This window comes from Rosa chinensis, chromosome 7 (genome assembly GCF_002994745.2).
Source record: "Rosa chinensis cultivar Old Blush chromosome 7, RchiOBHm-V2, whole genome shotgun sequence".
NCBI lineage: Eukaryota > Viridiplantae > Streptophyta > Magnoliopsida > Rosales > Rosaceae > Rosa > Rosa chinensis.
In genome coordinates this window covers 48,380,512-48,407,337 of record NC_037094.1, presented here as the reverse complement: position 1 = coordinate 48,407,337, position 26,826 = coordinate 48,380,512, and the positions used below count along the sequence as shown (strand labels likewise).

Here is a 26,826-nt window from a genome sequence, read left to right as displayed (position 1 = left end):
TTGAACTTTCACCCATTCTTCAGGTTAGTCCCTGAACTTCCAATTTCATCAAGACTACCCCTGTGTCCAACTCTCCTACTGCCGTCCAAAGATTCCGTTTACTGTTGATGTGGCACGAGTCAGCAAGCAAAATACTGAAATTGGCCCTTGTGAACGTTTTCCCTCAAATTAGCATTGATTCCCCAAAAACCCTACCCCCATTACACTCCCCTTAATCCTAAAATCAAAATCGAAACACCCTTGACGACTGAATACTCTCTCCATTACAGACTTCGGGCACCCAAAACTGAACAGCATCATCACAACTCCTCGTTGAGAATATCCAACCCAAAATTTGAGCTTTTGGGTTTGGCCTCAATGGCTGGGACTGATATTGAAGAGTAGGTCCCGCGTACGAAAGAAGAAGGAGATGAAATCCCCGATTATAGTAAGTTCATGAATTGGGGGTTTCGAGCTAGGGTTTATAATTTAGGGTTTTGAAGCTCTTGATTTGGGGGTTTCGAGATTTAGGGGTTTATAATATATGGCTTTTAGCTGAGGATTGAAATCGGGTTTATATAGTGCAGTTAGGTGGTTGGGTTTAGGATTTATTTATTTGATTTTGTCATGTTGTGTTTATTGGTTTTAGGGTTTTGGATTAAAGTACAGAAAATATGCTTGTGGTCCTATTTGGGTAGCTACAATAGGAGTTTTTGTGTTTAATGCTCTACCTTTTTTGGTGAGAATTTTGTTGTGATGTGCATGTGTTCAATTGTTTGGTGTTGTTTATGGAAACAATTGGTGTAGTGCATGTGTATTCATGTAAATTCATTAGGTTATGCTATGAATTCTAACTTCGTTGTTTGACAAGCAGCTCACCCTGACCTATTCACAGTGAAGATGTTTCATGGTGGAATAATAAGGGACAATAAATATGTTGGAGGAAAGTCGAGCTACTACGACAATGTGGACAAGGACAAGATGTCGCTTGTGGAGGTGGATTCTATGGTTAGAGGAGTAGACCCTGCTTATGTTGGGAGAAGGATGAACTACTGGTATAAGTGTCATGCCCCAAATTTTGCATGAAGAAATTCAAATCTGAAACGCGATAACTTAACAAGCATAAGAAAACACTTGGAAACATTTTCATTTAAATTAAGCAATTCAACAAACTGAGCTCACAATGTCAATACTGACTCGTTCTTTAGAATCACATATTACATTACAAACAGTTTACAAATTAAACTGAATAACAATTCAATAAGTAAACACACTCACATACTCTCTACACAGCGGAAGACTAAAACTAAGAGTACCTTTCTATGTCCATGCTACAAAAGGTACACCTCAGCTTCGATGATGATTAAACGATATTCTAAGCTGCAAAATAACCCTTACACCATGGAATAGTGCAGGGGTTGAAACAATAAACCCAGTAAGCTTTTGCAAGCCCGTATGAGTAAACTAAAATAACCACACACTCTCATTTTGACTCAAGGACAATAATCAACATAATAATTAATTTCAAACAATAAATCCTTTTCTTTTAAAGGAACTCATGTCACCACTGTGACAAACCACAAAATTAAAATCTCATCTACGAAACTAACAATTCATTTTTCTTTTAAACTAAATAAACCGGTAATCCCTGCATAGCAAATTAGTTTAGGAGATCACATTAAAATCAATAAATAGAATGAAAATAAATTAAATAAGGAGATCAAACCACTCACACTAAAGCCAAGAAATCACCCTTTTAATTCCATTTAAAATTATTCAACTCAAGATTAATTTACAGTTACCAAAATCAACCCCACAATTCATTCGAAATCAAAGTCCCACATGGACGACAAAAGAAAAGACAACCCAAAACTCTCTTTTATAAATATATACTCACGAGCACGATAACACAAATTATCCCCCAAGCAGTTTATTATACTCAAGAGCACGATAACACAAAGTTATCTCCCAAGCAGTACATTGCACTCAAGAGCACGATAGCCCAAAGTTATCCCCCAAGCAGTGCATTGGCAGACAGACTAGAGCTCTAATTGAATCGTAGCCTGTCACCTCGGCCAAGGTTCAAGCATACGATATAATTGCCTCGATCGCCAATGTGACAAAATGTCCTCAGACCGAAACATTTAAAAGTCCACATGACTCAAATGTTACCAAAACTCAATTACTCTTTCAACATGACAAAATCAACAATCCCATGATATAACGTATTTCCACAAAGAGTAAACGCACAAAACAACATTCTGAATAATTCATAGTTCATACACACATCACAATGTCACACCATCCATATAATTCACGTATATATATATATATATATTTACATATATACGTGGTTATCCACTCAGGAATGCCACTAATACCAATTATATATAGTTCACAATCACAAAACTCGAGAAACTCATTTTCCATACCTTTTAACTGCAGTCCTATTAACCGTAGACGATTGAGTTCATATCGTTTAAAACAAATATTCATTTCCGAAAACGATTCACAATTTATCATTTAATTATGAAATTAAGTAAATTCATTTGTAAATGAACCACATGAGATTTACTCACCTCTAAATTCCCGTTGCATCTTCACAAAATTAGGTAATTTACAGAACGTACTCTGCTAAGCACCTAAGGAAAATATAGCCTCGATTTAGTACTCGAATCACAACAACAATTAAATTGGGGCTAAATACTGGTTACTACCTTGTGGTTTAGGTCCAAAATCAATTCAGTCCCTGGACTTCTAATTTTATCAAAAACATCCCTGCAGTTTTAATTTTGATCTAATAGGTCTAATCTGTTAGTCTTCTGATAATTGAGTCATTTAACTTGTTGACGTGACTCTTATATGGCCTATGTTTTATAATGTGGTGTTGAGGTGGCATGCATAGTCAATTTAGGAGTGGGTCTCACTATTAGAAATCTATCAAATAAAAAGTTTTTCATCAAATAATCCAACTATAAGTTGAACCCATAGCAGAATATTAACGAATTGGACCTATTAGATGAAAATTGAAAGTACAGGGGTGTTTTTGATGAAATTAGAAGTCCAGGGACTGAATTAATTTTGGACCTAAACCATAGGGTAGTAATTAGTATTTAGCCCATTAAATTTCAAATCTCCTAATTCGATCAAAAAATCCGAAAGTGATGCCAATCGAGGCGAAACCTCATCCGAAACCATTCAAAGTCTTCAGAACACTTTTAAGGTCAATATATCAAAACTACAAGTCGATCAGACAGCTGGATCCTCATGGATCGAAAACTGAGACAATTGAAAATGGTAAAAACCCTAACAAATTCATACTAACTCCAAAAATTACATATTATACATCAAAACGCTCGTACCGACGAGTAGAAGATATATAAAACCAGAAACTGCCCCTGACAAGGCCAGAACACAGACAGGTGGCACCACTTTCACCACTGCAAGCCACAATCAAAACCACGTTATTGCAACTGTCCAAAATGTGCACAATGTAGATAGTTGACTATTTTTCGGTGAAAATCGTCCACAACCACCACCATGGATCGAAAGAGGAAGCTCCCACAAGAATAATAAGTTTCGTTTCATGCGTTGCCGTCACCGGAGTTGAGATTTCTGATCGGATCCTACCACTGCCACACTTTGCGTCGTTTGATGGAGTCCACGGTTCATGTTGGAGTGAGTCGCCACCATAGGGAGGAAGAGGACGTCTGGGCGAGTTGGTCTGGGCTGGGTCCACAGCTGTTGGCCGCCGGAATCGGAATCTGGAACCAGATCGGTCGGCTGGATGTGCGCAGGTCAGGGGGTTGGCTGAGAGAGAATGTTTCCTAAATTTTCCAGAAAGTTTCCATTTTTGGAAACTCTAAATTTATTTTTGGAAAATTTCTATTTATACTAAATTTGGAAACTTTTTTCAAAGCCCATAACTTCTTCATACAAACTCCGATTTTCGTGTTCCATATATCCACGAAACTCGTATTGACGCGCTCTACAACTTTCGTGAAAGAATGTTTCACAAAAATTTAACGAATAAAAGTCAACTCTTTGACCGCTTAAAAATAAAACATTTCGAGTAATTATTCGTCCGAATCACTTTCGCTCCACCCTCGAACCACAAAATTATACTAAACAACACTTTATTAATTCCTGAAAATTTCAAGAAATTAATAATGAATTTTCCGGGTATTACAATATGATAGGTAATGAAGATGATGCTTTGACAGGGTTGGCCACAGACTTTGATGCCGTAACCATGTGCTATTGTGTACCAGAAATCAGGTTGGTAATCATCTATTTAGATTACTTAGATCTTCATGATGGTTACCAATATGATGAAGATGATGTAGAGATGTTTGAGCCAGAACCAACTACATGGGGGTACAGTCAAGTTGGTTCTAGTGGCATTATGATTGAAGAACTTTCTGAGTCACCAAGGAAGAAGTCATCTGTAAAGATTGAAGAATTACCTGATTCACCACCTAAAGCTCCAAATGGAGATCTAAAGTTAGGAAGGGAGTACAAAATTTATGCAAGCATACCTAAAGCGAGGGTAGTGGGAGCTACCATAAGAGAGTTTTAGGAAGATCTACCAACTCAGGCAAGTAAGGCTCCAGTGACTGATTGTAGAGCCAAAGGGAAAGAAAAGGTTTTAGCTGAGGATGAGATAAAGGGTTATGCTACTGAAACTAAAGAAGACTTAGTAGACATTGATGTGCTTCAAGCTAAACAATACCAGGAGGATTTGAATATGGAAGGGGAGGGTCATATGCAAAGCTAAAAACTGCCCCTTTGAGCTTTTGGCCTCAAAGATGCAGCATGAAGACACTATTTAGATCAAGACCTACAATCCCACACACAGCTGTGCAAGAGTGATGGAAAATAGTTGTGTGAAGACTCCTTATCTGACTGAGAAGTTCAAGGAGCAGATAAAGTTGAACCCAGATTGGTCAACAGGTACAATTTGAACTTTGTTTAGTTAGCTTTCATTACATTTACCAATATGTCTTATGCATTGCTTCGGTTTGTGTCACAGAGTCTCTAGCATAGACTATGTCAACATCTGTGAAGGCCAAAGTATCTGTACAGCAAGCTTATAGAACAAAGAAGGCTGCTCTGAGTCAGTTGGAGAGATCACATGCAGAGCAATATGCAAGGATCATAGGCTTTGTTGCAGAGCTTAAGAAGGTTGATGCCAACACTACAGTTGACATCAAGTGTTCCTTCAACAATCCCTGTCATGATCCTATTTTCAAAAGGACGTATGTATGTCTGGGTGCACTAAAAATGGGGTTTAGGTTAGACTGTAGGTCAGTGATAGGACTAGATAGTTGTCATCTTAAGAGTCCATATGGAAGGCAACTTTTTTCTGCAGTTGGCTTGGATGCAAACAACACTACTTGGATAATAGCTTATGCAATGGTTGAAATAGAAAGTAAGGATAGTTGGGTGTGGTTTTTAGAGCTTTTGAGAAAAGACTTAAGCATTGGAAGTGAAGGAGCTAGCTGGACATTCATTTCTGATAAGCAAAAGGGGCTTTTACCAGCATTTAAGGATGTCATGCCTTGTGTAGATCACAGATTTTGTGTCTGGCATCTATGGACTAACTTTAACGAAAATTTCTTGGGAAAGCACTAAAGGATAAGTTATGGGCCATTCCAAAGTCAACCACAACGGCCTACTTTAAGGAATTGGTCATCATGAACCAAATGGATCCAAGGCCTTAGGACTGGCTTAATGGTATGGAACCTCAAACTTTAACTCATTTTTTATGTTTCGGACCCTAAACCATGTTCTAATCACTTTGTGGTTGTGTTTTGTAGATCCCCAAAGACCTACTAGACACTGGTCCAGGTCACATCTCAACACAGTTTTAAAATGTGACATTCTCTTGTACAATCTATGTGAGAGTTTCAATGCATTCATACTTGTGAGCCCCGATATAATTAAGGTTTTACGAACTGAAATAGCGAATAAATTTCAGTCAACAATTTTTATTGTGGACTGCGATGTTGCATGGTTTCGTTTGGGCTCGAAGGTTTTTATTTTCGAATTGGGCCTATAGAGAAAGTTTGGAACATCCCAATCCACTTTGGGGTCACAAATGTGATAATAGTGTAAACTTGAGGGCCAGAGTGTAATTTCACACGCTGGACCATAAAATGAAGAGCTTGGTCTGGAATTCGACAGGAAGCTTCTCGCATGCACTCTCTTCCTCTCAAGAACTCTCTCGGGGTCTCTCCCGCTCTCTCTTATCCTATCTGATGAAATCACACCTTGATCATGGTCAAGACGACGTAGCTGCTGGTTAGTTCAAGGTTTGACGCTAATCTTCTGTTCCAGGCTACGACAGAGATGGAGTTCGGGTCATTCGGTGATGCACCGTCAACATTGATGACTTGTAGAACCCAACATGCAAGATCATCATTCTTCTCCTCTTGTCATTGTGAGGTGAAAACCCAAGAACCCATCTATTTTGGATTTTGGTTTTAAGAGAAATTGGGTTATGATTGTTGTTAATAATTTCATTGCTGGTGACGACGATGCCAGACTCGATTGCGTACGTTCCCTTGTTCATGGGCTTTGCGGCAGAAGACCCAGACCTCTCCAAGTTGTAAGTATACGTCTGGGAACCTATCTCGTGTTCAATCTTTGATTATCAAAGAAATAAGTTTGATTTTGGGTTTTTGAACTTGGCTTTTGGTTTTCGGTGATGATGGGAGGCTGGGACTTAATTGGGTGAGTTCAATGGGTGGAGTCGGATAACAAGTTGGCGCTAGTTCCAATGGAGTCATGCGTTGAGAAGAGAGAAGGAACCAGAGAAGTAGAAGAAGGCGTGCTGCTGCTTCTTGTCCAACAACGCAGCAAGAAGGAAGATGTTTAAGCTAATTTATAAGGTAAGTGGGAAACCAATTTGGATTGTTATTGTTGGAACTTGGATTTGATTATATTTTGGTCAAAGTACTGTTAGGCTGCTATAGGTGTGCTGGGTGATGTGGTTTTGACTTTTTGGTAAGATACTGCACAAGATTACAAATTGGTTCAATTGAAAGTTGAAAGGTGTAATTGGTATATTTATTATGCAAGAAATGACAAAAGAGTCAAAATGGTCTCTTAGCCATTAAATGTGATGAAGTACCAGATTTGTTTAATTGGAATTAAGTGAATGCAAAGTTTGGTTTTGTTCGATTTGTGTAGTGAGCAACCCAATTGAAAACGAATATAAGGTAGAGTTTAATTTATAAGCTTGGACAGAGACTCCAAATACCGATAATGAAAACAAGTTCATTGAGATGACTGTGGTCATACCATATATTTATTTGAAATTGGAAGCTCATCAGTAGTTATTGGTAAATCAAGGAATTTTGAGTAATTAAGTCCTTTAAGCATGATGAGCTTGAGAAAAGTTTGTTCATGAAAATAAGAAATTAACATTGGATTTGTCGGACAGACCTCCAGTTATCCACGATGCAAGTAGTGGTGGTGTTTGCCGAACATTGTGGAGTAAAGGCTCAAGCTCCAGGAATACCAGGTAGGGGATTCAAGACTCTCCTTGATTAGTGGCTTCCATATATAACGTATATACAATGGTGATTGCATGGCTATGGTTATTTACTTATGAATTTAAAGATTTTGATATTTTAATCGCCATGCTTGTTTTCAATTATTTTGAAGATTGTATGACGACCTGAGAGTGAGCGGAGCATAGCGACTACCTTGGGTTTCAATCCCCTAAACCTCCGGAGGGGCTATACGGACGGTATAGTGTCTGACATCCTTTGTGGTGTGGCACTATTTCTAGGTGATACGGCGTAAATAGACACTCTCGCTACTCCTTACCGGTTGAAATGTTAATCTTGGTAAGGGTGTAGTTGGCATAGTGACCGGTCATCAGGTTTGTGTTTTCTTGGCCCGCAAATGTTTTTGAGACAAAATCTACGTCTTATGATTTGATCTTGTATAGTTTTCACATACTAGCCAGTAAATTAAATAGTTTTCAAACCTAGTCGGATTGAGTCTTTATTGAGCAGCGAGGACTGAAGCTCACTCCTACAACAGCTTTGGATGCAGGTACTGTGCACAAGAATGGAGAGAGCTGAATCAAGTTGGGTGTGCATAATTGTTCGATGTTAAGTGTCTTTGAAACTTTGAAATCACACGTAAGGCTTCAATTTCATATCCTAGTGTTTGGCACATTTCTTGTTTGGCACATTTCTTGTATTATTGGAAATCTTGTATTATTGGAAATCTTGCTCGGAAATCTTGCTCGGTATTATTGGAAATCTTGCTCGGCATAAACTAGAGAGAATTCCCATGTCTTCAACATGCTTCTTGAAAACTGAAACTGGTAATGCCTTGGTAAAAGGGTCTGCAAGCTGTGCATCTGTGCTAATGGCAGCTACATTATCACAATAAACGTACAGCTTTCCATCAACAAGATTACTTAAATCTTTGTTTCCAAAAGAAAGTTTCTGATCCATAGGCCTTCACATACACCTTCATATATGGCTATAATTTCTGCTTGCATGGTGGATGTGGCGATCAATGATTGTTTCATTGTTTTCCAAGCCAATGCACCACCTGCCAACATATATACATAGCCACAAGTAGACTTCATTGATGCAGGATAATTGCCTGCAAAATCTGAGTCTGTGAAGCCTACATGTTCAAGTTTCTTCACACACTTATACAGAAGCATGTGACTCTTAGTCCTCTGTAGGTATCTCAATACCTTTTTTCCAGTAGTCCAATGCTTGTGTCCAGGATCAGATTGAAATCTAGACAACATGCCAACTGCAAAGGATAAATCTGGCCTAGTGTACACTTGTGCATACATGAGACTGCCAGCTAATCTAACAAATGGTACAAACTCCATTTACCTTTTCTCAACATTTGTTTTAGGGCATTGATCCTTATTTAATTTATCTCCCTTAGATATTGGAACCTCCCCATGAGCACAAATAGCCATATCAAATCTCTGAAGTATTTTTGAAATGTAGGCTTGTTGAGATAATCCCAATAAACCTTGTGCTCTGTCTCTCTTTATCTCAATTCCTAATACATAAGAAGCCTTTCCTAGATCCTTCATATCAAAAAATTTCGACAGAAATATTTTGGTATCTTTCAGCAACTTAATGTTACTGCTAGCAAGGAGAATGTCATCTACATATAGGATAAGAAAGACAAACTGGTTTCCAACAATTTTAAGATAAACACATTCATCAACAAGGTTTTCAGTAAAACCAAAAGATGCAACCACATAATCAAATTTTCTATACCATTGCCTAGATGCCTGTTTAAGTCCATATATAGATTTCTTAAGCTTACAGACTAAGTTTTCTTTTCCAGTTTCAATATAGCCTTCTGGTTGTGACATGTATATCACTTCCTCCAGTTCACCGTTTAAGAAGGCTGTTTTTACATTCATTTGATGTAACTCCATATCATAGTGAGCTACAAGAGCTATTATGATTCTAAAAGAGTCCTTAGTTGAAACTGGTGAAAATGTTTCTGTAAAATCTATACCCTCCTTTTGTGTGAACCCTTTAGCCACAAGCCTTGCTTTATGTCTCTTAATATTTCCCTTGGCATCTCTCTTAGTTTTGAACACCCACTTGCTGCCTATAGGCTTGTGATTTGGATCTAGCTTCACAAGCCCCCACACTTCATTATTATACATGGATTCAAGCTCTGCATTCATGGCTTTCTTCCATTGTTTTGACTCATTACTTTCTGTAGCTTGCTTAAAATTTACAGGGTCATTATCATCTGCTAAAGTGCTCTCAACTTCTTGCAGATAAACCTCATAAATATCATTTTGACCACCAAAAGTTGGCTTCCTAGTTATTTGTGATCTTCTAGGTTCAGCTACATTTTGTTGAAGTTCAGGAACATTTTGATCTGGTATAGGTTCAGCCAATTCAACATTTTGGTTTTCAAGTTCTAAGTCACCATTTGCTTCATTGTGAACTTCACTTTCAGTTTCTGCATTATTTTTAAAGTTTGGCATTTCTATTTCTGTATCCTCACTTTCTGCAATTTCCTCAAAATCATCAGTTAAATCTTCAAATTTTGTATTGCAAATACTCTCCCCCAGAAATTTAACCTGATGAGTTTCAAAAATTCTAGGTGAGTAGTGAGGTGCATAGAGTTTATAACCTTTAGATTTTTCACAATAACCTATAAAATGACAAGTTACAGATTTAGGATCAAGTTTTCCTAAATTGGGATTATAAATTCTTGCCTCAGCTTTACAACCCCATACATGGCAATGATGCAGACTAGGTTGCCTACCACACCAAGACTCAAATGGTGTTTTATCCACAGACTTTCTTGGGGACCTATTGCAAAGATAGTTTGCAGTTCTTAAAGCTTCTCCCCAAAACATTTTTGGCAACCCAGAAGTATACATCATACTTCTTACCATATTCAACAGAGTTCTATTCTTTCTCTCTCCAACACCATTCTGTTGGGGATTGTATGGTGTTGTATATTGAGCTTTTATACCTACATCCTGCAAATATAAAGCAAATGGACCCTTTTGTTGTCCTTACTCAGTATATTTACCATAAAATTTACCCCCCCTATCAGACCTCACAGTCTTAATTTTCATTTCTAGTTGATGTTCAACTTCAGTTTTGAAAATTTTAAATGCCTCAAGTGACTGTGATTTTTCTGACATTAGGCAGATGTAACAGTACCTTGAATAGTCATCTATAAATGTAATGAAATAAACATTTCCACATATTGTTCTATGCCTGAAGGGACCACATATATCTGTATGAATTAACTCTAGCAGTTTTTCACTTCTGCTAGCAGTCTTTTTTCTTAAGTTTGTCATTTTACCCTTAAAACATTCAATGTAGTCTGCTAGGTCTAAAAAGTCTAGTCTCCTATGCCACAAGTAAGCTGATTGATCAATGTGTTATTTCTGTCTTCAACAAGTGAGATTACTTGTTGAGGTATTGAACAATTCAATTTCATATAATTATCCAAAATAACACCAGAACCATATAACAAGGAACCTTTAGAAATTTTTATTCCATCCAAATCAATGTAAAAATAGCAACCAATCTTAACCAAAAGAGACATAGAAAACAAATTCCTCTTAATCGAGGGAATGTAATAAACATCATCCAAAACTTAAAAATTTCCAAAACCTAGATCTAGTCTTAAGGTTCCTGTAGTCTTCACTGCCACCCTCATGCCATTTCCCACACAGACATTGGTTTCCTCACTTCTTGGTGCCCTCTTCTTTGTGAATCCCTGTAAAGAATTCGTAATATGCAAGGGTGAGCCAGAATCTAACCAATAAGTGTGAGGTTCAATATTGACAAAATTAATTTCTAAAGAAAAAGTTTATGTAGTACTTAAGAAATTCTTACCCTTCTTCAACCAACCAAGCTTTAAAACATGAGCAGTCCTACTTTTTCGCAAAAGTAGCACTTGAACTTAAAAGCTTTGGTGGTGTTAATTAGGTGCTGTAGTGTTTCCAAATGGCTTAGTGATGGTTTTGGTGACCTTAAGCTTGTTCTTCTTTTTCTTTGGCTTTTCCACCAGGTTCACAAAGGTTGCAGGCTCTCTCTCTTTCTTAATTCTATCTTCTTCATCAGCACAAATAGATATGAACTCATCTATGGTCCAGGTACCCTTTAGAGCATTGTAGCTAGTTCTAAGCCCACTGAAGGTATTTGGCAAAGAATGTAGTGCAACATACACCACTTGGCTATCATTCACTCCCATCAGTAACTCCCTGAGCCTAGCATTAATGTGGATCAGCTTCATTATGTGCTCTCTAACTCCCCCAGATCCTTCATACTTCAGCTCATGGAAAGCCTTAGACAACAGCCTCTGCTTTCTCACTCTCTTTAAATTTTCTCTCAATGGCCTCCATATAGTCAGTAGCCAAGTCAGGTTCTTCTACACTACCTCTTACAGTGTCAGACATAGTGTTCCTAATTGTGTTCTTAGCCATTCTATTTGACATGTGCCAGGCTTTAAATGCCTTAACCTCCTCAGCTGAACTATCTTTAGTTAATGCCTCAGGTTCATCCTGAAAGACTATGTCTATATTTTCATGCATCATCATATAACGCTCTACCGAATCTCTCCAGGCTCTAAAGTTTGTTCCAGTGAGCATCAAAATATTGTTGAGGTTCATGTAAATACTTCCTAATGAGCAAAGTCCAAAAGAAAAATTCTGTAAGTTTCAGTTTCAAAACACAAAAATACAAAGTTTCAATTTAGCAATATTTCTGCAGATTTATGTGTTAGTTCCAAAAGCAGTTCAAAAACACATAAAACACCAAAATAAAATATCAACAAGTACTACAAGATACTATGTCAATGAAAATACCCCAAATCTGAATTTCACATTAGGCAACACTTTTGTAGCAGTAGACATAATGTACTTAAGTTTCTGAATCTTCACCCCATAATTAGAGAACTCAAGTTATCCAAAAAGACAATCAACATCTTATGACAGTAGAAGAGTCTTTAGGTATCAAAATATGAATTCAAAAACATGTGTGAAGCTGTTTGTCACCAAACTATGCTATATTAACACTTCTTTGGAAGACACGAGTAAGCACAGTTTGAAAACAATTAACACAAGTTTCCAGGTCATTTTTATCTTAAAGATCAAATGCAAATAATAACAGAAATTGCTTTGTGCAACATGCCCATTTTTATTTGCAACAACCTGTGACCTAAATAAAGTTTAACTAAATTCAATTCAAGACATCAAGGCACTTGAAAAGAAACTTTACTCAATCCGCAATTTTCTCAATGAAAATATGACAACATTTACAGGGAGACAGTGAACTTCTTAACTCAAACATTCATCAATTTATCATATAATCATTGTTCAATCACAGTTATATATTAGCAGAATGCAAAATATTAAGCACAACCATCCATAAGCAATCACAGAGAAAGCACAAAATCGTTTCAATTCAACTCAATTCAATTCAGAGACACAAGCACACCAAAACTTAAATTTCATCCGGTCACCATCTACTCTAGCCTAGGTGCACGCCGGGAATGCTTCTAGTGTTCTTGTAATTCAACAGAAAATAAATTAAAGCTTTGAATCGAAACATGGTTCTCAGAAAGCCTAACCTTTGCGACTGCAATTCTGCAACAATTTTTGAGGAAGCAATAATTCCCAAAAGCGATCTTAATCCGAATTTAATTTTTTTTTTCTTGGCCTTTTAACCAAAACCTTAATTTCCCAAAATGTTTTGCAATTCAACATAACACAAAACTCTAGTTCAAAATACAATGAATTGATCTTCCAAAAATGATTTATGAATTGTGAAATTTTGCTCTGATACCATTTGTTAACTTAATGAGCAAACCAAGATCGTTTCACAAAATGCATAAACACAACCAAATGATCAATACAATATGAACTAGAATACAACAAGAGGAGATGCATCACCTGCTTCATGCACAACAGCCATTCCTTCAAAAGCAGTAGCAGCAACACAGCTATTCAACACAAATAATCCGAGCTCCAAAACTTCAAGTAGCCACACGCAAGAAATCTTCTACTCAACTATGTGTTTAACTCCTCTCTATGGGACAGGACTGAATGTTTTGTCACATAGTGAATAGGGACTTCAAGCACCTATATATACAAACTAGATAGGTTTTCCCATAAAAGAATCATTGATTCTAGCCAATGAGTTATTTCTGAAAGATGCTATAATTATCATATCAACTAATTAGATATTTATCTTTATCAAAATGGATTCCTAACCATATGAGTGACATACCAAAGCCCATTAGGTGTCTAGGTAGATAATTCATATATTTCCCATTTATTGTAATAAGTTTAATCAGTTTGTTATTTACTTAATGTAGATAATATTAGGTCAAAATATTATTTTACAACCTCATCTCAATCCAAGGTATAAAAAGCTTACCCTTACTTATGGTTGTTGAACTTGTGGATATCTCACTATGTATTTTGATGTAGGCAAAGGATAGTAAAAAACCTCCATTGTCAAAGAATGAGCTTAGGTAAAAAGTGAAGCTGAGAGCAGAAAAGCTTAAGGTAAAAAGTTCTAAAATTTCTGTAATAATTTGTTGGAATTGTGTCTTGGAATTTGTGTTTGAATTTTAGAATGTGGTTTTTGTGATTTCTCGGATTATATCAGTTCTATGTTAATGTGTTACTGTAGAAAAAGAGGGATGAGAAGAAGGCAGCATCAAGAGCTTCTTCAAGAGCAACCACAAAATCAACAACTACAAGAGCTGCTTTAGCTACTTCACAAGCTCCTTCAAAGGGTAAAGCTTCTGCACCAACAAGGTCATCACAAAGGATTAGAGATGGAGCAAAGGAGGGTGGAAAATAGACCTACTAGGAGATGGAATTAGCAAGCCAGGTTTTTACAATGGATGTTGCATTATTTTGTGCAACCATGTGCTGTGTCACATGGTTGCTAGCTCTAATTTTTTGATTAAGAGGATTAGAGCTATTTTGAATTGCAATCTGTTTAACCTAGTGTATTTTCTCAAGACAATGTCACTAGAATGCAACCACTTGGTTGCTAATTATTAAGACAATGTCACTATTATCATATGGGATAAGGTTATGCAATGTTTACTTTAAGTGCTTTTTGCAATTATTTTTTGAAATATGTGGTTTAGACCCATTAGGCATGACAATTTGATGTCCAGATTTGGTATAATTGTTACAAATCTTCTTCATTTTTGAATTTGGCTGGAAACTTGAGAATTGGCCATTTTAGCCCCCTCTGTGGGCCTGACGGCTTAAATATTTGCCTGCTAACTTGTGCCACATCAGCAGTGAACGAAATCTTTGGATGACTTTAGAATAGCCGGACACGGGTGATGGAAATTGGGAGTTCAGGGGTAGTCTTGATGAAATTGGAAGTTCAGGGTCTAACATGAAGAATTGGTGAATGTTTAGGTAGGTAAACAGTAATTAATTCATAAAATAATAATAATAATTCCAAGTTTTTCCTCTTACAAAGAGAAAAAAGCAATCTAATTTTTCTTTTTATTAAATAAACAATTTTTAGTTTTTTGTGAGTCGAACTCAAGATCTCCCACTTATAAAGGGGAGACTTACGTGACCAAATAGTACCGAACAAAAATAATCTAGTCTAAATTGACCCGATTTTTGTTATTCTTTATTATGCGATTCTAGTCTTACATATGGCTAGCAGAGTAGTTTAACTTGATGGTTTGATTCCATAAAACAAATGTAATTACATGCTTAAGTTATTCTAGTTACAAGAAAAATTATAATTAATATGTTATTGTTTGATGTTGTTAGAATTGACAGCAAACTGTAATCTCATCAGAAATTCAGAACTTGACGGACAAAGGATTGAAATTCTCACCCCAGAAAAGCAATATTCTCTAATCACTATCAAATTATTACATTCCATAGGAACCATCTTGAAAAACAGTAATGCACATTCAAGCCAAATGTTATACCAGAATTTTAAACAATGGTCAACAAAATAATAATTAACTCGCTGTTGTAAAACGTAAAAGTGTGAGAGTTTGGAGGATGAGAGAAATGAGAAGTAGAGAATGAGATGTGTATCTGAGTAGAAAACCCTCCCTTATAGGGTTATATAGACATGATATTAGAGTGAAGATTCAAGCCAAATCTTATACCAGAATTTTAAACGATGGCCAACAAAACAATGATTAACTCGTTGTTGTAAAACATAAAAGTGAGAGAGTTTGGCAAGACGAGAGAAATGAGAAGTGCATTATTGAGTAGAAAACTGATAGCTAAATTTAGAGCTATTGATTTTCCTTATTCTCCTGTAAATATGTTGATTGTTATATAGGGAAATAAGGGTCTCCCGCAGAGGATTAAGTTAAAGTAAATGCTTCAACAAAAGTCACAAAAACGTGACTGCAGCTCCTACTGCACAGCAGTCGAAAAAAAAACTAAAAACCTACTAAAAAAAACCCAGAAAAATACGAAAATTTACAGAGGTATACTAGACACATAAGGAATCAAGCACACAAAATTTGAGATTTTTTTAATATCGTTTGATATATTAAATAAATACAGGAAAACAGAGAACAGAACGTAAAATAAAGAAAAGCTGATTTGAGAATGGTTGAGATCAAGATAATGAAACTAGCTAGGAAGGAAGTATCCACCCCCAACAATCACACAAAACACACTTTGTCTAATTTGTTACCAATTAACTTAGTTGAATACTCTCAGGTTGGCTCGGTACGCTTGAACACAGCCTATTACTCTTTCTTACTTCGTACGCTAGGCAGGAAGTGCTCTACACCTAAACTATTCCCAAGCAATGCAACCTAAAGGTACATTTATTAGATTAAGCATGCAGAGATCATTAAGTTTGAAAAGAGTTTGAGCAACCACTAGGCATCACAAATAACTTAGAGTCTTGCTAAACCTAGGGTTTTGTTTACTTGCTAGTGAAAACTACCAATTACTTCTCTAGATAATTTGAGGAATCCAACTATTGATCCAGGCATCAAACAATCAAAGTGTTAGAACCCTAGCATGCATACTAAGTAGGCCTCCAAAGCACACAAACATAGAATTCATCAATGAGAAATCGGTAAACAAAACCTCAACTTTATTAATTGGAAAACAAATTGAATGTCAAAGCATGTTATGGATCATGTCTAGGGGCTTCAACTGCCCCCTAACTACTGGAAATTTAGTTACACATAATGGGAATCAAGAACACAAAGGAGTTCATGGAAAAAGAAGACAACAAAAATCAAAAAATTGGGGAATACGGGTCAGCGATCGATCTCGGAAATTCCAACGATCGATCGTTTTTGGTGTGGTTTTGCAGTCTTGCTTCTTCTTGAGCTCTGGTGTGTCTATGCTTCTTCGTATGTGAGATGGTAGGTTTCTTGAACGTCCAAGGAGAGATTTTATTCAGTTTGTAACTCTTTCCTTCTTTCCTTTTAGGACTCTAACTCCTTGGCTTCAACGGTAAGCTCCTTGGTTAAAGTTCTGATTGATTTAGGATTCATTGACATCATTCCATCCAATAGGAGCAGCCAAGAGAATTAATTGTTGAATATCCTTTTCTTCATGTTGCCTCAAGCTTCCTTGATTCATCAAGAGTCCACAATTCTCCATTATTTGCACATATCTCCTTCCTTTTGCTCCTATTTCTTTCATTGCTTTGGAAAACCTAATAAACATAAAAATAACTAAATTATTTGGATTATTTGGATGGAAAGGAATAATATATTATGGAAAGGTGGGGACTTTAACCCCATGCACATGGTGAGCTGGGCAAGTACTACTTTGGAGGAATATCAGAGGCTAAATCAAAGTAGCTTGGTGAAAAACAACGTCCTAAGGAACGTTGGAGGTGTCCCCCTAGTGGGCAGCTAAAATTAAATATTGATGGAGCTTTTCAAGAGGAGTCCGAGCGAGGTGGAGTTAGGGTGATCGTGAGAGACGAGCATGGGAGATTTGTGGCAGCTTTGGCAAGGCCTTTCTCTCACGCAGGTTCTGCATTTCGAATGGAGGTAGAAGCTTGCCATGCTGGCCTATCGTTAGCCATCCATCAAGGTTGGACTGAGGTGGAGTCGGATTGCTCATTATTGATAAGTTCTCTGACTAGTGATGTTACTGATTTGTCTACTGTGGGGAGGATTTTAGACGATTGTAAGCATTATATGCATGGTATAAGATCTTTACAGTGTAGGCATGTCTACCATGAAACAAATGGTGTTGCAAATCAATTAGCACACCTTGCTAGTTTATCGTATGTTGATGATATTTGGTTAGATGAGACACCTGCTATTATTCAGGATGTTCTCTATGAGGATGGTTGTTATGATTCTAATGTAGCTTGGGGTGCAGGTTTAATGCCCCCCCCCCCCCCCCCGATGCAAAATTTTACTACTATTTCAATAAATGGAACCGGGCGTGGGGCTGGGTTCCAAACTCCTTTAAAAAATAATAATAATAATAATAACTAAATTAACCAGAAAATAAGATAAACTAACAAAGTAAATATGGGAATTAACAAGATTATTATCGCATAATTATGCTCCTATCAAAAACCCTCCTTTATATAGACATGAGATGTTGAAGATTATAATAATATCCCCACCTTATATTGAGTAGAAAACCCTTCCTTATATTGAAGTTCGGCAAATTCTAGATTTACCTACCAGCTCTATTGATTAATCTCATTAATTGTTAAAAAAAAATAAAAGAAATTAGTTATCGCATTAATTGACATACTGTTTGTTAACTAGAACACAAAGCAAAAGTGTGTGCAAGCATCATCTCTCAAGAAAGAACTAGAATTGGATTTTGGTAAGTATCTAGATTTATCTACCACCTCTATTGATTAGTCTCATTAATTGTTCCAAAAGAAATAAGTTATAGCCTTACTTGACCCAAATAAATATATATATTAACATTTCCATGAAAAAGAACCAAACACAAACAGATGTATTGAAATGAATTGCTCCGAGAACTCCAACAACAGAGAAGAATGAAAGTAGGTTCTGTTAAAGGAAAAACACATTATGTGCCTTTGTCAAAGTGATTGACGGAGAATAAATCAAGTAATTAGCAATCACCATCAATTAGCATGGATCAAGGACCAATCAGTAGTTAATGTCATCATTGTAATTGATATTTCCGTTGTGAGTATTTACTTGGGATTGTAGTTCAATTGGTCAGAGCACCGCCCTGTCAAGGCGGAAGCTGCGGGTTCGAGCCCCGTCAGTCCCGACGGATCCAATAAAAAAATATAACAATTCTCTTCCTATATAAAGGGGTTATGAAATAAAATGAGTAGACCAATTCCAATTGTCATTTTACTTTTTCAAGTTCTATTTTTATTTTTTTTATGTATCAAAATATCACAGATATAAAATATATTAAATATTATAATTCTAAATATTATATATGGAAAGCCTATTTTACTGTTGAGATTTTTTTCATGTGAGTGTCATATGACCGGCACTTAGACATTTTCAATGGAATAATGAACATAAGTACTAAATAGAGTAAAAGGGAGATAGTACAGGTACCACTAAACTCTCTAAAAATTTGTAAATATCAAAAAGTGTGTTTTGTGGATTCAAGTATCATATGTGAATTTTACCCTTTCAAACAACAATCTTCAAACCAAAAGATTCACCCGACCATCTAATTTAGTAGTGTCATGAGGACAAATATATAAGAATATGAATGTATAAAGAAATAGTGAATTCTAGATATTTCTATAACAACAAGCACTTTTGATATTATAGTTCACGTATCTATATTACGATTTGTATATCATTGCCACCCACATAGCATGACTGTCGCACTCAAAACTTTCTCGTAAGTAAAAGTTGTTTTAATTGCATAACTTACCTTCTTTCCTATTTGATTTGGCTTGGCTAAAACGGTCGATATATCAGCTGCCGACTCACGTGAGTGAGCAACTGCCGCAACCATTTTGAGGATAAAAAGTTTACCTAACCGTCTAATTTCGTAATGTCATATGGACAAATATTTAAGAGTACGAAGATATAATGAAATAACGAATTCTTGATATTTTCATGACAACACACTTTTAAGGGGGTGTATTGTATATGGAATTAGTGGAACTTTTAAAGAAATTTATGAAATTTAAAAGTCTGGGTGTATTCAATATAGACTTTTAACAGTCCATTAAAGTCTTGAGGTATTCAATTAAGATTTTTAAAGACTTCATGAATTCCACCAAAATCTAGGGGTATTCAATTAGAACTTTTAAAAATGAATAAAAGTACAGAGGTATTCAAAATATCATTCATACTTATGGAATTAGAAAATCATGGATAATCATGGACTTTGTAGTGTTAACTATACATACCAAACTCTAATAATTTTCCAGCCTCCAGACCAAAGATTTCAAAAAGTCTATCAAAGTTTCCTCTTCAAAAAAAAAAAAAAAAGGTCTTTCAAAGTTCTTCTCTCCACGCACGAAGAAGTATCATCTCTCTTTCTTAATTTTTTGTCTTTTCTCTAATCTTTTATGAGGGTAAGGCTATGGTATGTTAATGTTTCTTATACATCAACTTTTTTTATTACTTTGAGGACTCATTTTACCACTTTAATGACTCATTTTATCACTTGAGAACTCATGTGGTAACTAAGAAAATTTGCTACTTTAAGGACTCATGTTACTACTTTGAGGACTAATATTACTATTTTGAGGACTCATTTTACCACTTTAAGGCAATTGTATGCATGTCATACGTTAACATATTGTAGAATTTCCCCTTTTATGATATCAACCTTTTTTGATACCCAACATGTTCATTGTAGTTGTTTTTTTTTTTTTTTTGATTTGTCAATCACACGGTGTCCTCAAAGGCTTCCTAGGCCCAGAGACTAATCCGTGCTCGGGGGATCTTGTCAGAACGCTTTCTCCCCCCTGGCCACCAAGAATATATTGGGATTTAACTCCAATAAGCGTCGGTGAGATTCGAACCTGGGTGTGGGGGTTCCACACCTGGAGGCTCTTACCAACTCGACCACCTGTGGTGGTTGTTCATTGTAGTTGTTGAATGTGATTTTTTTTTTTTTTTTCAATTGTGATACTTTGAACCCTAATAGCAATAAAAATGATTTATGAAACCCTAAAACTCAAATATTGTGGTCTAACCCTAAAACCTTGAACCATACTAAATTTTATCTTATTAATTAATTATTCTCATTAATTTGAATTTATATTATGGTTCAAAAAAAGGTTGAACAATTGAATTTCAATTAATTGATTATAGATCAAGACATTGACCAATATTGCTACAATATATGTTAATCGGCGAAAACAAAATTGATGAGAATAATTAACCATAAACATCAAGTGATCTATATTGTATATTTATGTTGTTGGGAGATTAGGAATAAGAACAAATTCGCTAGACAGACTAACAATTATTTATTTGAGTCAATTTCTATTAGAAGATACTGGAGCATTGAAGAGACAACAAGTTATTATTTTGTTTTGTGTTTGAGCTGCATTTGTTTTAATCTTTTTTGTTTTTGTTTGTTTGTTTTTTTTTTAATATTTTGTACATCTTAGGAAATCTGTAGAAGTCATTCATAATAAAGTATATAGATTTTCATGAATCAATAAAAGTCTGTTGCTAAAATCAATGGTTTTAAGAAATCCATAACAGTCTATCAACTTTTTAAAGAGTCTGTGGATTTTTCAAAAAGTCTGTCATTTAAAAAAAATCTGCACAAATCCATATACAATACACCCCCATTAGTATTGAAGTTTACCTATTCGCGTATCCGTGTTTCACAGGGGTCACTGAGTCACTAACTAATAAAACGCCAGTAGCTATTTTCACATTCGAGAAATTCTTGCATACATAAGCCGCATCGCCATATTTTATCCTTATTTCGAAACTATCCATATTTTTCAAAACTGAAATACCCAAAATATTTCCTACTAAGGCACTGATTAGTCAGCCGTATCAGACACGTGGTACAACTGACATACGCAAGACCTTCTCTTCACATTCAGGCTGATCATAATCATTTCCAACTCAATCTTTCTTTCTTAGTACATAATCACATGCATGCACACCTAAATTGCAGAACATCTATTCATCCAACAGAACATATCCCACCTCACCCACACCCATTAATTAGAAAAGCTCTCTCATCTTCCACAAACTCGTTTAAGCTCTTGAGGAATAGGATTTCAATAATAATAGGACGAGTACCAGAAAGGAAAGGCAGTAAATACAGTACTATAGATTCTCACTGCCAAAAACCACCAAATCCAAAACCGCATTAATTACATTAATGGAGCTGAGCTAGCTAGCTTCAAATACCTAGCTCCGTTCTCAATCATCCTTCCTTATCTTTCACGGGCTGCTCTGTATCTTAAATTTCGAATTAACCACCGTTTATTACCACCCAATTAGTTTTAATTACCTCCTTAATTACCTTAATTAATGAAAGCCTACGAAATGTAGTATATATAGAACCACCCTCTGCACCATTCCATAAAACATAGAAGCCATTTTTGTTCCTCCTCAAGCTCTCTCAAGGCCACATATTCAATGGCCTCCTCCTTTCTCTGTTCCTCTGTTCAGAACAGACTACTTCAATACAGAGCAGTGCCGAAGGCCTTGCTCTGTTTCACTCTTTGTTACATACTGTGGTTCTCTCTCTCTCTGATCTCAGTTTCCGGCCAGTCGTTTGCCTGCGGCGACGGTGCCAGCAGCTTCCCGTTCTGCGACAAGTCGTTGGCGGCCGATGCGCGGGTGGCGGACCTGGTGCAGAGGCTGACATTGCAGGAGAAGATTACATTTCTGGTGGACAGTGCAGGGAATGTGAGCAGGCTTGGAATACCCAACTACCAGTGGTGGTCGGAGGCTTTACACGGAGTGTCGTCCATCGGCCGCCCGGGGGCCAAATATTCGACTGACATTCCGGGAGCTACCAGCTTCCCTCAGCCTATTTTGACCGCCGCGTCGTTCAACAACTCACTCTACGAAGCCATTGGAAGGGTAGGCATTCTAGTTATTCGATCATGTTCATGTTCATGTTTTGAGGTTCTGATTCAGAAAAACATTTTAGTTTCATCGTTAATGTCAGCATTAGTCCATTAGAGTGGACCATCGTTAGAATCATTACTTGGATTTTAATTTATTAATTCGTTTGGTTCTTATTCTGATTGCTTAGTGCATGTAGACAAACAAAGACAAAGGCAATTCAAGCGTTACAGAATTGAATGGACATGAACATGAAAAAATGAAAATACTTGTGGCCTATTGTAAATATATATGCAACCACTATATATTCTTAATTCCTTATCCAGGAAACTTTTTACAGCTACTGAACCCAAAAGCATGGGTCGGTGCTTTTTCCCTTTCGATATTTTGAAATATCAGCAAGCAAAAGAGATAGTGAGAAGAGAAGGGTGTATTGCACTATTTCTATTCATGATTGTACCAATTAGGCGAGTCATGATTGAACAGTTGCTATTCATTATTCAATGAGTGACATCTTTCTTTTACTTTTTACTATAAATGATTGACTTATGTTTAGGGTTTTGGCCACCATACCCAGTAGTTAAGTAGTTGTTAGAAAGCTAATGTTTTTGGGTCACAGGTTCTTCAAGCACACAATGACTTTTAGGGGAATCCAGCTTGCAGAGAAAGAAAACTACAAGAGTTTTAAAGTCATACGTTTTGTGGTGAAACACTTGTGGAATGACTAATAGGGGTCAAATTCTCATTAAGGTAATTAATCACTTTTGTATATACCATATGCAGGTGGTGTCAACTGAGGCCAGAGCAATGTATAATATGGGATTGGCAGGATTGACATTCTGGGCCCCAAACATTAACATTTTCCGAGACCCGAGATGGGGAAGAGGCCAGGAGACTCCGGGAGAAGACCCATTGCTCACGAGTAACTACAGTTCGGGATACGTTAGAGGTCTTCAACAAACCGATAGCGAAGACAAAAACAGGCTTAAAGTTGCAGCATGTTGTAAACATTATACAGCCTATGATTTGGACCATTGGAACGGATATGACAGATATACCTTCAATGCAGTGGTAAGTAGTTGAGTTGGTTCAATTTTCTTGATGTGTCAATTTATTTCAACTACTGACATTTGACATTGTCATTAATTAGGTAACAAAACAAGATATGGATGATACATTTCAACCACCATTCAGAAGTTGTGTTCTTGATGGGAATGCTGCTAGTGTCATGTGTTCATACCAACAGGTTAATGGAAAACCAACCTGCGCAGACCCAGACCTTCTTTCTGGGGTTATCCGAGGCGAATGGAAGTTGAATGGGCATGTCATTTTCTCTAATATGTCTCCTTTCCCAGCATATGATTTGTGTACGTATTCGCAATGAGAATTAGTATTAATTTTACATGGATATTGAATTAATGCTGTAGATACATAGTCACCGATTGTGATTCAATAGAGGTATACTACGACAACCAACACTACACCAAAACACCAGAAGAAGCTGCAGCTACGGCTATATTGGCAGGTGATTTTATTCTACATCTCATAATTGATTGAGCACTGAGATAAGTTTCCCTTATATCCCTTGTATCATTTGAAACAATCTTCATCATGATAAATAATTAAATATTGATAGGCTACTGGTCTAAATTCGCAGGAGTGGATCTAGACTGTGGATTTTTCCTAAGCAATTACACAGAAGGAGCAGTGAGAGGAGGACTTATAACTGAGGCAGCCATTGACAAGGCCATCACAAACAATTTTGGCACTTTGATGCGTCTAGGCTTCTTCGATGGTGATCCAAGCAAGCAACCATATGGAGATCTCGGTCCAAAGGATGTGTGCACTCCAGAGAACCAGGAGCTGGCACGTGAAAGCGCGAGACAAGGGATAGTGTTGCTCAAGAACACTCCAGAATCACTGCCTCTCTCTCCAACAGCCATCAAATCCATGGCAGTTATAGGTCCCAATAGCAATGCCACAAACACTATGATTGGCAACTACGCAGGTACATGTAATAAAACGATCAAATGACTGCAATGCATTTCACATTTATTCTGACATTAACTTGGTTGAAAAATTCTGCAGGCACCCCTTGCAACTATACAACTCCCTTGCAAGGCCTAACAGCCGTAGTTTCCACAACTTTGGTGGCCGGGTGCGTTAATGTGGCTTGTGGCACTGCCCAGGTAGACGATGCTACCAAGTTAGCAGCCACAGCAGATGCAACTGTACTTATAGTGGGTGCAGATCTATCAATAGAGGCAGAGAGTGATGATAGAACCGACCTCTATCTTCCAGGACAGCAAACTCTTCTAATAACTGAAGTAGCAAAGGCTTCTAAAGGACCTGTAATCCTTGTCATAATGTCTGGAGGAGGGTTCGATATTACCTTTGCAAAAAATGATGATAAAATTACAAGCATTCTATGGGTTGGTTACCCCGGAGAAGCTGGTGGAGCTGCCATTGCTGACGTTATTTTTGGCTTTTATAATCCAAGTAAGCTATAAGCTCTGATTGAATAAGTCATTTAAATGCAAGTAAAACAACTTGAATAAGTCCCTATGTTAATGCAGAACCTTTCTCATTTATCAAACATCAGAACCTCATAGATGACTGCTATTATTGCAGGTGGAAGACTACCCATGACGTGGTATCCACAAGCTTATTTAGACAAGGTCCCTATGACAAACATGAATATGAGACCTGATCCTGCCAGCGGATACCCGGGAAGGACATACCGGTTTTACACTGGTGACACGGTTTATGCATTTGGATACGGAATAAGCTACTCCACCTTCAATCACCGCCTAGTTCGAGCACCGAAGCAAGTTTCTATTCCCTTAGAGGAGGATCATGTATGTCACTCATCAAATTGCCAATCACTTGATGTTGTAGAAGAAAGGTGTCAAAATCTAGCTTTCGATATCCATTTGGGGGTGAAAAACATGGGCAAAATGAGTGGAAGTCATACAGTCTTATTGTATTCGAGTCCTCCATCTGTGCACAATTCTCCTAAAAAGCACTTGTTGGGATTCGAGAAGGTGTTCCTAAGCTCTCAGGGAGAAGCATTGGTCAAGTTCAATGTGGATGTTTGCAAGCACTTGAGTGTGGTTGATGAGCGAGGAAATAGGAAAGTTGCTTTGGGAGATCATGTACTACATGTGGGAGACTTGAAACAGACATTGAGTGTGAGGATTTGAAATAAGTCTTCAAGTCCTCTGCTGCGATTGTAATTCTTAAGACAAATGGAAAATTTGAGCTTTAAATAAGTTAAGAGAGTTTGTCAAAGGTTCTCTCTTTGGGCCAAGCCAAGTTGTTCAGAATCAAAAAAGAAAGAGAAATATCGTAGAGAAGTTCAGATAGTATTCAAAACTTTCTTGTTTGTTTCTTAATTTTCTTTGTTATTGCCTAGCCAAATAATTCAGAAATAACCAAAAAAAAACTATAAAAAAATGTAAAAAAATTCAAAATCACCCAGCTTCTAAAATTGACTGAACTTTCTGGATTACAAAGGTGCAGCATGAACACTAAGAATGGAAGAATTCACCACATTCACCCGCTGTTTATCACTTGGTTAATTATAAGACATTATAATGAGTAAACAGTCAAAATTTAACAAGACCACAATGTTTAAAGCTAAATTACCTGCTTACCATAACACTTACAGACAACTTGTTACTCTCCGATAGCAGTTTAGCAGACACTTGGTGGGGTGAGTTAGAGTTTTTGGTTAAAATTTAAACATTGGGTCAAGACTCCTTAAAATTGTTCATAAGCATAGGGATTAAATTCTGCTTACTACCCTGTACTTTCAGGGGTTCGTCAGTTCAGTCCCTGCACTTCTAATTTAATCAGAAAAGTCCTCGCACTCTTTAATTTCATCAAATCGATCCATTTCCTCATCATTCCGTCAATTTCCACTGTTTAGGTGCTGACGTGTCCAGACGCCGTCTGATCTGTCAGATTTGTGGGACCTTTCCACATGTAAAATTCCCAAAATGCCCATAGACTATGAGAGTGAAAATGGGGGTTCATCATGATTGCTACCAACTTCCATATCACTCTCACCAAAACCAAACCCACGGACCAAACACGGTTGCTTGGCCAACAATTGCTGCTTCAACACCATCTTCCTCAGCGATTCGTCACTGTGTTTCTTAACCACCGCCTTCCCATCCTCCACCCAGGTCAGGGTCTATGACGATATGAGGCTGCAGGGGTTATTACTCCGCGCGACGTGTCGTAGATCGAGATGCTGCACCGTCGTCCATTCCATCGGAGATTTCTTTCACCTGCAAATCCAGCACCCGAGATCCTAGTTGTGATCGTGAATCGTTGACT

The 26,826-nt window shown here is 37.0% G+C and overlaps 1 protein-coding gene, 1 long non-coding RNA gene and 1 other non-coding gene across 3 annotated transcripts; all 3 read left to right on the top strand.

The window, feature by feature from the left end:
• The first annotated feature begins 6,190 nt into the window (after window positions 1–6,190).
• LOC112178789 lies at window positions 6,191–8,754 on the top strand. Its single transcript, XR_002927518.2, has 5 exons — window positions 6,191–6,426; window positions 6,526–6,872; window positions 7,427–7,507; window positions 7,651–7,870; window positions 8,035–8,754. It is a non-coding gene; the product is annotated as an uncharacterized LOC112178789 (long non-coding RNA).
• Window positions 8,755–18,650: 9,896 nt separating this feature from the next.
• Window positions 18,651–18,724, top strand: TRNAD-GUC. The gene has a single exon. It is a non-coding gene; the product is annotated as a tRNA-Asp (tRNA).
• A 3,264-nt stretch (window positions 18,725–21,988) lies between these two features.
• Window positions 21,989–25,863, top strand: LOC112178788 (beta-xylosidase/alpha-L-arabinofuranosidase 2). Its single transcript, XM_024317007.2, has 7 exons — window positions 21,989–22,497; window positions 23,266–23,553; window positions 23,633–23,802; window positions 23,910–24,007; window positions 24,140–24,490; window positions 24,571–24,981; window positions 25,114–25,863. The coding sequence occupies exons 1-7, from the start codon at window positions 22,048–22,050 to the stop codon at window positions 25,683–25,685; spliced, it is 2,340 nt and encodes a 779-aa protein (XP_024172775.1). The 5' UTR covers window positions 21,989–22,047; the 3' UTR covers window positions 25,686–25,863.
• Window positions 25,864–26,826: the final 963 nt, after the last annotated feature.